This window comes from Galeopterus variegatus, unplaced genomic scaffold, assembly GCF_000696425.1.
Source record: "Galeopterus variegatus unplaced genomic scaffold, G_variegatus-3.0.2 Scaffold5033, whole genome shotgun sequence".
NCBI lineage: Eukaryota > Metazoa > Chordata > Mammalia > Dermoptera > Cynocephalidae > Galeopterus > Galeopterus variegatus.
The window spans coordinates 80,113-93,819 of record NW_007731144.1 but is presented as its reverse complement, the minus strand read 5'-3'; the positions used below and the strand labels follow the sequence as shown (position 1 = coordinate 93,819).

General features: G+C 37.7%; 1 protein-coding gene across 1 annotated transcript in view; it reads left to right on the top strand.

Annotated features, from left to right (window-relative positions):
* Positions 1-13,707, top strand: part of LOC103604204 (ADAMTS-like protein 3) — a 128,005-nt gene that overhangs the window by 40,510 nt on the left and 73,788 nt on the right. The window contains 2 exon segments of the mRNA XM_008588783.1: positions 3,633-3,869; positions 13,572-13,698. Coding sequence (XP_008587005.1) covers positions 3,633-3,869; positions 13,572-13,698 — 364 coding nt within the window.

Sequence of the window (13,707 nt, the reverse complement as noted above, 5' to 3'; positions counted from 1 at the left end):
TCTGACTGACACTTCTTCTTTAGATATATTAATTACCTCTATCAGGTTAGAGTCAAGTCTTGCTGATCCAGGATCTATTCTTTCCTTATTAACTCCCTCTAATCAATTCTACAGTTTAACTCTTGGATAACGGTTTTGTTTCCTTCACTGCAGTCCTACTGCAATGCCAATAACAATGCTCTGTTTCAATGAGTTTCATGAATGGAGGTGCTGTATCTCCAGTGACAGTGGTGGATTATATTTTTCTTTTGTGTTCTCCACATCATGTGACCTAGGGCAAAGCCCATCAAGTATATTTAATAAATAAGTGCTGACTTGAACTTAACTGATGTAAAAAAAAAAAAATGCTTCTCAGGGAAAGGAAACAGAAGAACATGTAGCACTGAAGCTTCCTAAATCAACTTGGCTATTTAAGATACAAGAATGCCTAGATTGTCCTGAGCCAGGGCATGGGGTCCAGCTGAGCCAGACTAGGCAGCTTAGTGTCGACACTAGAGAATGTGAAGTAAATGAACACATTGAATGCAAGTAGCCCATGCCCTCAGCTCACTAGAAAGCAGCGTCATATATGGAGTGCTTGTTACTGGGGGAGTCACTCTTGACTCTGTTATACCCTAGCTGTGTGTCTTTGGGCTGGTGGCTAAAGACTTTCTAGGTCACAGTTTTTATTTATAAAACACGGGTAATGATAATCCTTTTTAGGTCACAGTTTTTATTTATAAAACAAGGGTAATGATAATCGTGACCTACCTGGATCAAAGGGTGGTAGGGAAAAGAGAATGTCAGTAATAATCCCTGACAAACTAGAGAGCGTTTTCCAGATATAAGGCTGTCTTAATTAGGGATTATCCTGTGCTAGGAACAGAAACCCACTCAGATTAGCTCAAGACAAATGGGATGCACTACACGGATGTGTGGGTGTTAATGGCACTTAAGCATAAGCAGGCCTGGAGGGCCTGGAGCCAGGAATCAGAAAGTGAGGACCACAGTTAGTTACTCCTATTAGAACGCACGGTTTACCATCATTCCTCTTCCCTTCTCCTCTAATTCATTCTTCTCTGCTGTGGGAACTGGTTTGCTTTGCTTCCACATGCATCTCATAAAAGAAATGGTCAGCCCAGCCCCAGATTAATGTAAGTTCTCAGCTCCAGTTCTTTTGTTGCAATTCCAAATTCCTGGGAAAGACTGACTTGGTGTGGATCAGATGTCTTCCTCTGGATAGTCAGCTGTGGCCAAGGACTCTGGTCACACGGACAAACCTGGTTACCTTTTCAGCAAGGACTACGTCTCTGCTGACATCCTAAGCTGTCTTCTGTTAACTCTTGTTTGTTTTGTGAAACTTCATTGGTTTATGGAGCTTAAGGCGTCAGCCAGTACCTTCAGTCCCTCGGGGACACTTGCCACGTCAGTGAGCCTAATGCCAGGGAAGCTGCTTGCACTCTCCTGTTATGCACTTTTCTTTGGTTTCAAAGAGTCACATATAGAAAATACTGGCCATGGCTGGGGGAAGAGGAGATGGTATAATTTTACAACTGATGATCTTTCCTATGGCCAGATGAAGGATAAAGTCCTCATTTCAACAGTGGGAAGTCGTCCAACTTCAGTGTTCTTCTGTTTGACTTGCTTCTGTAGGTGTGACCTGGGTTAAGGTTGAATTTTGCTAACACAACAAAAATGTGGACACAGTATAGGATTTTAGAATGTTTCACAACAAAATTATACAACTAATCCCAGAGGAAAGTTTGTTAATTATATTCTATTTATACCCTACCTACTTCCCAAAAGGAAGAGAATTTATAAAGGCCAAAAGCATAAACATAGTAAAATGCAAAAGTCAAGTAGTAAAAAGGGGGAGAAATGAAATAAATTATATTTGAAAATCCTGGCTGATAATTTATTAATAACTATTTGTGGAAAAAAGGAAAGCTAGATTTCTACCTCACACCGTTCATCTAAATAAATTTTAGATATAACAAAGAGTCAAATATGCTTGCTAATCAATAAAGGAATTAGAAAAATACATTTAAGTATTTATCTGTTCTCAGAGCAGACTGAGAAAAACATTTCTAAGCCCATTAATGAAGAAAGAAACCTTGAAAGGGAAAATTAATAGAGCTGACTACCTAAAAATTTAAAACTTCCTGACTTCACAGAGTACCAAAACCAAAATTAATAGGGAAAAACATTTCCAACACAAATGGCAAAAAGTTGATAACTTCACTATGAAGTTTAATAGTTTTATCTGCTTAAAAAAAAAAGACATTTTAAACATTCCAATAGATAAATGAATAAAGGACATAAAACAAGAATTTTTTGATTAATTGATACAAAAAGCAAATACACATGAAAAGATATTAAACCTAAATAATAAAGAGGAAATGAAAATGAATATAATGAAATTTTATTTTCCACTTCTGATTGGAGAAAAATTTAGAAAATTATAGTATCCAAACTGGGAAGAGGTATTGAGAAAGAGAAACTTACATAGTCTAAAGTTAATAATACCTTTCAGGAAGGCAATTTGGCAATATTTTGAATAGTTTATAAAACATGCATAAACTTTGACTCAGAAATTTTATTTCCAGAAACTAGTCCTTGGAAAACAATCAAGACTTGTGTGAAGATTTAGATATAAGAATCTTTGTCATTTATTCTTTTTTTGAATAGAAACCATTTCCCCAAGTTTTTACAGTGAACATTTATTACTTTCATAATAAGAAAAAAATGTAAACTAATATATTGCCTTTTCTGTATCTGTTTTCTTTAATTAGGAAGTTTGGGTACCAAAAGTAGATTTTCGATGAGTAAAGTAACATTTTTGTTATTCAGCATCTTGCTTTGGAAATGTCTGGAAGGAGGAATCAGTAATTTAGTAAAAACACCCCTGAGTCACCAATACTTGTACAAGCAGTTTTTACTGTTATTATGAGAGTGCCGTAGGGCATTTACTTAGAATTTACTTTTGTTGTAGACAGAATTTGAACAAGGTACATTGTCTGCTTTTATTCTACAGCCAGTGGAAGGCAGGTACTTGGTACCAGTGCAGAGCAATGGGCGAGGCCTGACGAGGGAAGAAGGGCAAGTGAATTCAACAATAACAACAACAACAACAACAAAGAAACACACACAGAGCACAGTGGTTTTGAGATAGTTAAAGAAAGGGCAAATAATTCTTCACATTGAAATGGCTCCTGAAGACATGGATAATGATTAATGTTTCTATGAACACTTTGAATCACCTGGAAAAATTAAAAGCATTTAGTTTCCCTTGTTTCAAAAAGAAGGAGGCTATGTAATTCATTTGAAGATTTATATCCAAGATGGTTAAAATAGGGCAAAATTTGGCACCTATGTATTATAATTGTAACTATCTATCTGAAAAACATACCTGGGTGGAGGAGTGATCAGAATAAATGAGATGGTCCCCTCTATGGATCATTTTTGCAGATCATTGTTAATTCCACAGCTTTGAATATAAAAAAAAGAAAATAAAAAAACAACAAAGGAATGAGGTGACACCCAGGAGGGAGCAAGTGGGGTCTGTTCTTATGGGATTCTGGTGAACTTGCTCAGCCTTCCATTGGCCCCTCTCACTGGGTGACGCACATGTGGCCCTTTCTCTCTGCCTCCAGGACTGCCCTCCGGACGCGGAAGACTTCAGAGCCCAGCAGTGCTCAGCCTACAATGATGTCCAGTATCAGGGACATTATTATGAATGGCTTCCACAGTATAACGATTCTGCTTCACCCTGCGCACTCAAGTGTCACGCGCGGGGACAAAACTTGGTAGTGGAGCTGGCACCCAAGGTGCTGGATGGAACTCGTTGCAATGCTGACTCCCTAGACATGTGTATCAGTGGCATCTGCCAGGTAAGCCACACCTGCCACCCATGCCTCTGGTTCAAGGATGTGCCACGCCCACTCTCAATACAGAGAATCCTTCTGTACTTTTGTTCGTGCAGGTAAAAATATTGCTTTTGATCATTTTAATATAAAAAAAATTTTTAGAGAACATTACTAGCCTTTAAGTTATGTTTTAATTATTTTAAATAGTGTAAATTTTGCCCATGTAGAATCAAGAGATTGCTGTATACCACTTCTTGTGATTGTGCTGGGTCAGTGATTCTTTAATTTGAGCGTACATCAGAATTCCCTGTCGGGCTTGTGAAAACACAGAGAGCTGGGCACACCTGCAGAGTTTCTGACTTGCAGGTCAGGGGGTGGGGCCCAAGAATTTGCATTTCTAACAAGTTCCTGCTGGTCTGGGACCACGCTTTGAGAATCACTGCTTTGGCTGGTCTGGGACCACGCTTTGAGAATCACTGCTTTGGAAGGGTAATACTGGAAGGTTCTTTGAGCTTTCTTATTAAAATTAATTCATTGTCTTTGGGAGCAATGATTTATTTACTGAAAAACTAGCATGAATGCGTTCTAGCAGATTTTTCAGAGTAGACTTTGCAAAGCTGTGATAAGTGTGACTGAGACGTGGACCACAGTGGAATGAGTGTGAGGATTCCGGATACTTATGACAGGTTGCTGAGACAGTGTGGGGACAGTAGGAAACTGGTAGGATTCCACCCGCATTCTTCTGATCTCTAAAAAATGTTTTTAAAAATAACGAATGTCTAGTATTCCACTTACCATATTACGCACATGACAAAAACAGTAGTAACAACAGTCAACAAGTAACCTACCCTCCTACTAAAGTATCCTGCACTACCAGGAGTTCAGACTTAACACACTCAAACGTAGACCTTGATCTTGCTCCTCAAACCAGCTTCAACTTTGCTCATTCCTTTGTCAAGTTGCTTACCCCAAAACTTTGGTGTCATTCTTGATTCTTCTCTTTCAACCCACATATCTAATCCATTGCTAAGTCCTGTCAATTATTCCTCCAAAGTCTCCTTTGAATCCACCACGTCTTTCCATCTCTACTGACTTCTCTCCTAGTCTAAACCCCCATCGGCTCTGACCTAAACTACATTAGTAGCCTCCTTTTCTGTTCTTCTAGCTCCCACATTGTTCCTTCAAATCCATTCTCCACATAGCAGCCAAAGTGATTGTCTTAAAATGTAAATCACAGCTTGTCATTACTCTGCTCCCCCCAAAACCCCACAATGGCTTGTCATTGCATCAACAACGAAACCCGGGGTTCTTGGCTGACTTTCCAGGCTCTTCCTGCATTATTCTTGGCCCTTGCTTTTTAAAATAGACTTAATTTTTAGAGCAATTTTAGGTTCACAGCAAAATTTAGTGGAAGGTAGAGTTTTCCATATACCTCCCTGCCCCCACATGTGCACAGCCTCCCCCACTATCAACATTTGCTATCAGAGTGGTACAGTTGTTACAACTGATGAACCTATATTAGTACATCATTATCACCCCAAATCCATAGTTTACATTAGGGTTTACTCTTGGTCTTGTATGTTCTATGGATTTGGACAAACAGATAATGGCATGTATCCACCATTATAGAATTATACAGAGTAGTTCACTGACCTGAAAATCCTCTATTCTCTGCCTATTCATTTCTCTCTTCTCCCAACCCCTGGCAACCACTGATCTTTTCACTGTCTCCATAGTTTTACCTTTTCCAGAATGTCATATAGTTGGAATCATACAGTATGTAGCCTTTTCAGGTTGGCTTCTTTCACTTAGTGATATGCATTTAAGTTTCCTCCATGTCTTCTCATGGCTTGATGGTCATTTCATTTTTAGTGCTGAGTAATATTCCATCGTGTGGATGTACCACAATTAACTTGTTCATTCACCTGCTGAAGGATACCTTGGTTGCTTCCAACTTTGGGCAATTAGGAATAACACTGCTATAAACATTGCGTGCAGGTTTTTGTGTGGACATAAGTTTTCAGCACATCTGGGCAAATACCAAGGAGTGTGCTTGCTGTAACATATGGTAAGGGAATGTTTAGTGTTGTAAGAAACTGCCAAACCATCTTCCAAAGTGGCTGTACCATTTTGCATTCCCATCAGCAACGAATGAGAGTTCCAGTTGCTCCTCATTCTTGCCAACATCTGGATTTGGGCTATTCTAATAGATATGTAGTAATATTTTGTTGGGCAAGGTTTCTAGTCAGATGTTTTTCCCATTATTAAATTGTATTATTTATTTTCTTGTTGAGTTTTAAGAGTTCTTTCTATATTTTGGATAACAGTCCTTTATCAGATATATCTTTTGCAAATATTTTCTCCCATTCTGTGGCTTCTCTTCTTATTCTCCTGAGGTGTCTGTTGCAGAGCAGAAGTTTTTTTATTCTAAAACAATTTAGCATGCCAATTATTATTTCCTCCAGGGATTGTGCCTTTGGTATTGTGTCTAAAAAGATCATACACATGGTCACCTAGGTTTTCTTCTATGTCATCTGCTAGAAGTTTTACAATTTTGCATTTTATGCTTAGGTCTATGATCCATTTTGAGTTAATTTTATGAAGGATGTAAGTCTCTGCCTAAATTGATTCTTTTGCATGTAGATGTCCAGTTATTCAAGCACCATGTGTTGAAAAGACTGTCTTTTCTCCATTGCATTGCCTTTGCAACTTTGTCAAAGATCGCTTGACTATATTGATGTGAGTTTATTTCTAGGCTCTCTGTTCTGATCTATTGATCAGTGTGTCTATTTTTTTGCCAATACCATACAGCCTTGATTAGCTTTACAGTACATCTGAAAGTTGGATAGTATCAGTCTTCAAACTTTATTCTTCTTTAATATTGTGTTGGCTTTTCTGGGGGTTTTGCCCCTCCATATAAACTGTAGAAGTAGCTTGTCAATATCTATAAAATAACTTGCTGGGATCAGGTTAGGAAGAACTGACATCTTGACAATATTGAGTCTTCCTATTCATGAATATGAACTGTCTCTCCATTTATTTAATTCATCTTTAATTTCTTTCATTGGAGTGTTGTAGTTTTCCTCATCCAATTCTTGTACATATTTTTGTTAGATTTATACCTAAGTATTTCCTTTTTGGGGCGCTAATGTAAATGGTATTGAATTTTAAATTTTAAATTTTACTTGTTTATTTTTAGTATATAGGAAAACAATTGAATTTTGTATATTAACCTTGCATCCTGCAACCTTTATATAATCACTTCTTAGTTCCAGGAGGTTTTTGTGGTCAATTCTTTCAGATTTTCTACATAGACAATCACATCATTTGTGAGCTAAGACAGTTTTGTTTCTTCCTTACCAATCAATATAAGTTTTCTTTCCCTTTCTTGTTTTATTGCAGTAGCTAGGACTTCTAGGAAGATGTTGAAAAGCACTGGTAAGAGGAGACATCTTTGCTTTGTTTCTGATCTTAGCAAGAAAGCATCTACTTTCTCACCATTAAGTATGATGTTAACTATAGGTTTTTTGGTAAATATTTGTTGTCAAGTTGACAAAATTCCCCTCTATTTCTAGTTTGTTGAGAGTTTTTATCATGAATGGGTGTTAGATTTTGTCAAATGCTTTTTCTGCATCTATTGATATGATCATATGATTTTTTTTTCTTTAGCCTGTTGTTGCGATGGATTACATTAATTGATTTTTAAATGTTGAACCAGCTTTGTATACCTGGGTTAAATCCCACTGGGTTGTAGTGTATAATTCTCTATATACATTGTTGAATTCAATTTGCTAATATTTTGCTGGGGACTTTTGCCTCTGTGTTCATGAAAGAATAAGTTAGGAAGTATTCCCTCTGCTTCTGCCTTCTGAAAGAGATTGTAGAGAATTGGTGTAATTTCTTCCATAAGTATTTGGTTGAATTCACCAGCGAACCTATCTGGGCTTGGTACTTTCTATTTTGGAAGGTTATTAGTTATTGATCCCGTTTCTTTAATAGATACAGGCCTACTCAGATTGTGTTTCTTCTTGTATGACTTTTTGCAGATTGTTTCTTTCAAGGGATGATTCCATTTCATCTAGGTTATCAGATTTGTGGGCATAGAGTTATTCATAATATTCCTTTATTATCCTTTTAACACACATGGGATCTGATGTGTAGTGATGTCTCCACTTTCATTTCTGATATTAATATTTTGTGTCTTCTCACTTTTTTCTTAGCCTAGCTAGAGACCAACTAATAAAATATCAATTTTATTGATCTTTTCAAAAACCAACTTTAGGTTTCATTAGTTTTCTCTATTGATTTCCCATTTTCAATTTCATGATGATGTGATGATGGCTTTGGGTCAAGGTCATGGACCTGTTTGGTGGCTTCCTGTGACAAGAGGCTGTGACCAGGACTGTGTAGACTTCAGATTTAGAGAGAACTCCATTCAGATTCTGTTTCTGCAATTAATTCAACTAATTGGTTAAAGACCACTTGGCTACTTTCTTACCATCTCTGAGCTGTGACCTTTTCAATATATAAAAGGGAGTTATTATCCTCCTTGTAGGTCCTGTTTTAAATTCATTCTCTTGCAAGCAACATTCCAAGTGCCCAGCACAGTAGCTAGCACACAAGAGGCCTTCAGTCAACACTAGTTGACTTTTCCTTGCTTCCTTTCCTTGCTCCTTTTTCTTTGCTTCCAAACACCAGCCACCACCCCCTTCTCTTAATCATTGTCTAAGTTCAGTTGCACAGTTTGCTCCAGTAGTTTCCAGGGCTTGAAGGGGCTTGCAGAATAAAGGTGGTTTTCAATGCTGAGTTAATTTATTTTAAATGAGTGCTTCATATCATGTTTTTGTCTTTCTGATGGGTAAAACAACTCTTTGCACAGTTAGGGGTGATATCCTGGTTGCTGAAAGGTGAGTGCTCCTTTGGCCAGGCTATTTGAGTAATATAATAATAATCGTATGTACTTACTCAGAAAGTGACTCACACACTTCTCAATTGAAGTCAGTATTTTCCTTCGGCAGGATAGTTCCTGTTCTTGTGCACTGTGGCTGTGAACATCAACAGCCATTAGGGTGAGAGAAAGTAAACTGTATCATTCTTTCTGCTGGCCTCAGGATCACTAGAATGAGCCCTGATGGTCACTTGGCACAGACTACAAATAATTTTTGCAAGTGTGTTTACAGTTTTCTCATTTAAATGAACATGTCACAATGCTCTTGGGAACAACTTTCCATTAGCCTGAGCACAGCAGACAACGTGAGGCGACTCTGCTCACTGAATGAAATTTGCTTCTGCTTCTGCTTTGGAGGTCTGATTTTTATTGGAGGCAGGACCCGGTTGGACCGGGTCGACAGAACAAGTCTGATTTCTCATTCATGTTTATTGAATTCCCTGATGGCTGGGTAGATGAAGAGACCACTTAGAATTTATAATAAAAATAATGCTAACCAACACTGGATGCTTACTAGATATCAGGCATTGTCTAAGCACCTTACAGTATGAGCTCATAATAACGCTATGAAGTAGGTACAGCAATTATTCCCACTTTGTTTATAAGGAAACTGAAAATTGAAGAGGCTAACTAATTTACCCAGGTTACATAATATCTTAGTCTGTTAAGTTTGCTTTCAGAAACCATAGACTGGGTGGTTTATAAACAATAAACATTTAATTCTTATAGTTCTTGAGGCTGAGAAGCCTTAGATCAAAGCTATGGCAGATTCAGCATCTGGCGAAGGCCTGCTTTCTGCTCCGCACGGCGGAAGGGACAGGGAGGTCTCCAGGGTCTCTTATAAGGGCATTAATCCCATTTATGAGGGCTCCATTCTCATGACCTAACCACCTCCCAAAGGATCCATGTCCAAATACCATCACATTGGGGGTTAGGTTTCAACAAATGAATTCTGGGGTGACATAAACATTTAGTTTGTTACACATAGCTAGAAAATGGTAGAGCTGGAATTTGAACCCAGGTGACCTAGTTCCAGTATCCATTTTCTAAACCATTGTGCTATATACTGGTGATACGTTTTTGTCTTGCTGCAAATATAGCTGAGGTTTGTAACTGAAAATAAGATGTGGTTCTAGTCAAGGACAGACAGTACAACAGGTGAATCATACATAGAAAAATTAGTATAGGGATTAAAACTCATATGCCTACATGCACCCCCAGGAGGGAAACTGCTCAGGTGTAGTCATAGTCAGTGGTGAGGGCTATCATGAACTTCTTTGTGAAGGGGGCAACTATGTATAAACATATAAGTTTTGTTTTGATTGTTGGTTTTTGTTTTTGTCAAGAGAAGCCAGATATCTGAGTTTCAATGTGAAACTTAGAATTTTAAAAATCACCTTGCCGTTAATAACCCTCATTTTTTTATTAATGGTTAAATTGTACTATTGTATAATATAGGCTAGGTTTTCTGGCAATAACCAACGACCCCCAATGCACATTGGCTTAAAACAATTAAAGATTATTTCTCATTAATGCTGCTTGCCCAACATAAGTCAGCAGGGCTGCCTGCTCTTTGAATATCTCAGAGACTAAGGCTGAGGGAGGCTTTATTTGGACACATTTTTTACATAGTAACTGCAGTAGTGAAAAGGGGAACATGGGACTCATGCACTGACCCTTAAAGCTCCTTGTAGAGCTGGCACAGATCACTTAGACTCCCATTTCCTTGTCCAAAGACAGTCAATGACCACACCTAACTTCTAAGGGGATGGGGGGAGCGCAGTCCTTTTGTGAGCTGAAGTGAGAAGCTAAATGTTTGTGAATATTCGGAATGACTCTAATTTTTAAGGCAGAAATGTTAGAATTTTTTTGTAAGGTAGAAACCAATTTTCAGAGATCTCAAACATAAGTTAATTCAAAAAAAAATATTTGGTTCTTGAAGGATGAAATTTGACTTACCTGGAAAATTCCTATTTTCCTTAATTTGGATTAATGAAACTTATTTAAATACTATCTTCTTTTAGCTGATTAGGAAATCATATGGAGGAACTGTGAAATGATTCTTAGCTGAAGTGGTGATTTATAGATGACTATTTACTCCAGAAAGCAATGCTCGTATATTTAAAATATTTGTTTGTGTTAGCTCCCATCTTGTGTAACTTGTCTCATTAACTGTGCTATAGGATAAGAATATTGTCTTATTAATTCATACTCCATAGTGCCTGGCAGTATAGAAAATGGTTATTTAACAGATGTTAATAAATTTTATTGATGTTTATCAATTAGTAGTTTATAAATGCCTATAATTAGAGATCCTGACTTCAGGAAATGTCACAGAAGTTGAAAACACTTCAGGCAATTTTTTAGAAGTTGCTTATTTTTTATTTTGATGGGATATGAAAGTTGAAATTCAGTAGTCCCTCAATTTTGAGGGCAGTTTTGGTTTATACCCTATGACTCACAAGGCAACCAGACCTTCTTTTCAAATATCATTTTCCTGTGATGTTTTCATATGCTTTATTTGGCCTTTAGATTTGGATGAATTGTAACTTTAAAAATTCGTGAAGCAATGTAAGTGCTCAGGGAGGTATTCGATTGCCCAAGATCTTGCAAGGCTCTAAACACTGTTCAAAACAAGCCCATCCTTCCTCCTAAACCCACACCCTTCCTGGATGACCAGATAGAGGATGATTCTTATTCTCATGAAATGCAGTGTGCTCAGGGACATGAATGTGTGGGCCAGGAACAGGGTTTCTATAATTTAATGGTGGAATTGCTCCCCTTGGAGAACGTTGCATCAACACAAGTTACTCATTGATTGAATCCCAACCATGCGAGTGTGTTTCCAAAATCAATCACTCTTAAGTTATTCCACATGTACTTGTAAATATTAATATAATGGTCTATGTAACTGGGTTCTTTGTTAATGCTAAAGGTGGAGGAGGGTGTAGCATAAGTCTTAAGATTCTAGTGTCAGATGACCTGGGTTTTAAAACCATTACTGACACTATATACTAGCTGTGCATTGTTGGCAAGTTATTTAACCTCAGTAATGTTTAGATTCCTTATTTTTAAAATGGAGATGAATATATCACATAAATCATAAGATTGCTGTGAAGATTAAATGAAATAATATCTGCAATGTACAAGACACAATGCCAGGCACGTGTAAACATTCATTAAAAATCAGCTATTATTATTATTTTATTACTATATTTACGAAATTATATAATCAGGGTAAAAAGATCTCAAAAGTCACTGGATTCAGCTACTCATCCAATAATTTAATCCTCCCTACAGTTTTACTGCCAAGAAGTCTCCTAGCCCATGATTGAATACTTATTATTGGATAACTCTGATTTCTCAAGCTTTCTGTTATTGAACTAAATTATGCTTAAACCTGTAGCTTTCACGATTTGGAAATACACAGAACAAACGTGGACAGCCCTTTGAAAATGTCTCCAATCCCAGGCTATTCCCTAAATCCTTGGAACTTTTCTTACCTCTCCCTGAAACTTTCATTGGATCTTTCTCCTTCCCTTCAACACCAAAATTTTGGTAAGAATACTCTATAGATATGCTTTTAACTTTTCTCCAGTTTCATTTTCTCTTCAACACCTCGGGTACAGAGTCTGCTTCAGCAGCTCCCCAAGCTGAAGCGTAGGGACTCCCCTGTCCACACACAATGTAAAACAGAGAGAAGTAATAAAATTGACCTTCTTTAACTGAACTCTGTATAATGCTCTAATCACTGTACTAAGAGTTTTACATATGTTTTCTCTTTTAATCCTTACTAAGACCCTTTGTGAAATACATATTAGTACTATTATCTCTATTTCACTATTGAGGAGAATGAGCCTGTGAGAGTCTGAACTGTTCAACATCCTGCAGCTTGAACGGGGTGGTAGGTGGGTCAGGATTTGTAAGGGGGCTGACGGCCTCCAAAGTCTCTGCCCTTAAATACCAGGTTTGTAAATATAAATAAAGTTGGATGAGTTTGGGGAGGTGGATATAAACCATCAGGTCAGTTCATATGAGTATTATTGGGCACACATTATGTAAAAGACATATTTGTGAAATGAAAAGAAGTATAAGACACAGCCCTTTTTCTCCTATAAGGAAGCTCACAGTCTAGCAAATACACACACACATACATATACCTATGAAAAATAACTCATAAGAGAGGTGGAGATATGTAGGTATAGATATAGATAATGATAAAGAGAAGGAGATATAAAGATATACAGTAGATACAGAATATAGAGAGAAATGGATACACACACGTACAGATATTGGTACGTGGAGACAGAGATAAAAACAGAGAAAAACATATTTAAGGTAAAACTATGGACCAGAAGGATATACATCAAATTCAGTGTAACGGTGGCTTGGGGGAGAAAATGAGAATAGGACAAGTGTAGGGGTGGGGAGAGAGTGAAGGTCTGAGGGGAGAGGGGAGAGAGCAAACATCATCTGTAGTTTCCATTTATTTTATATACGTAAAAACATCTGAACAAAAGTATAAATAAAAAAAGAGAAGGGATAAGGAGGGATAGTTTCAATTCTTCTCTTTTAATTTTTGGGGCCTTGTGTAAGAATCATATAAATGATATACTGTGAGACTTCATATCATTCATATTTGTTAAACTATGCTCTTGTTAAAGAGAGCCAACCCATCAATTTCAGAGGGACAGCATCATACATAAGGTGCGTGAAATCCAGGCAGTTCCCCTCCCCTGTGTGTCCTCTCGCCGCTGACCACCGTGTTTCTGTCGCAGGCCGTGGGCTGCGATCGGCAACTGGGAAGCACCGCTAAGGTGGACAGCTGTGGAATCTGTGCTGGCAATGGCTCCACCTGCAGGCTCGTACGGGGACATTCGAAGTCAAACGTTTCTCCCGAAAAAAGTAGGTTTT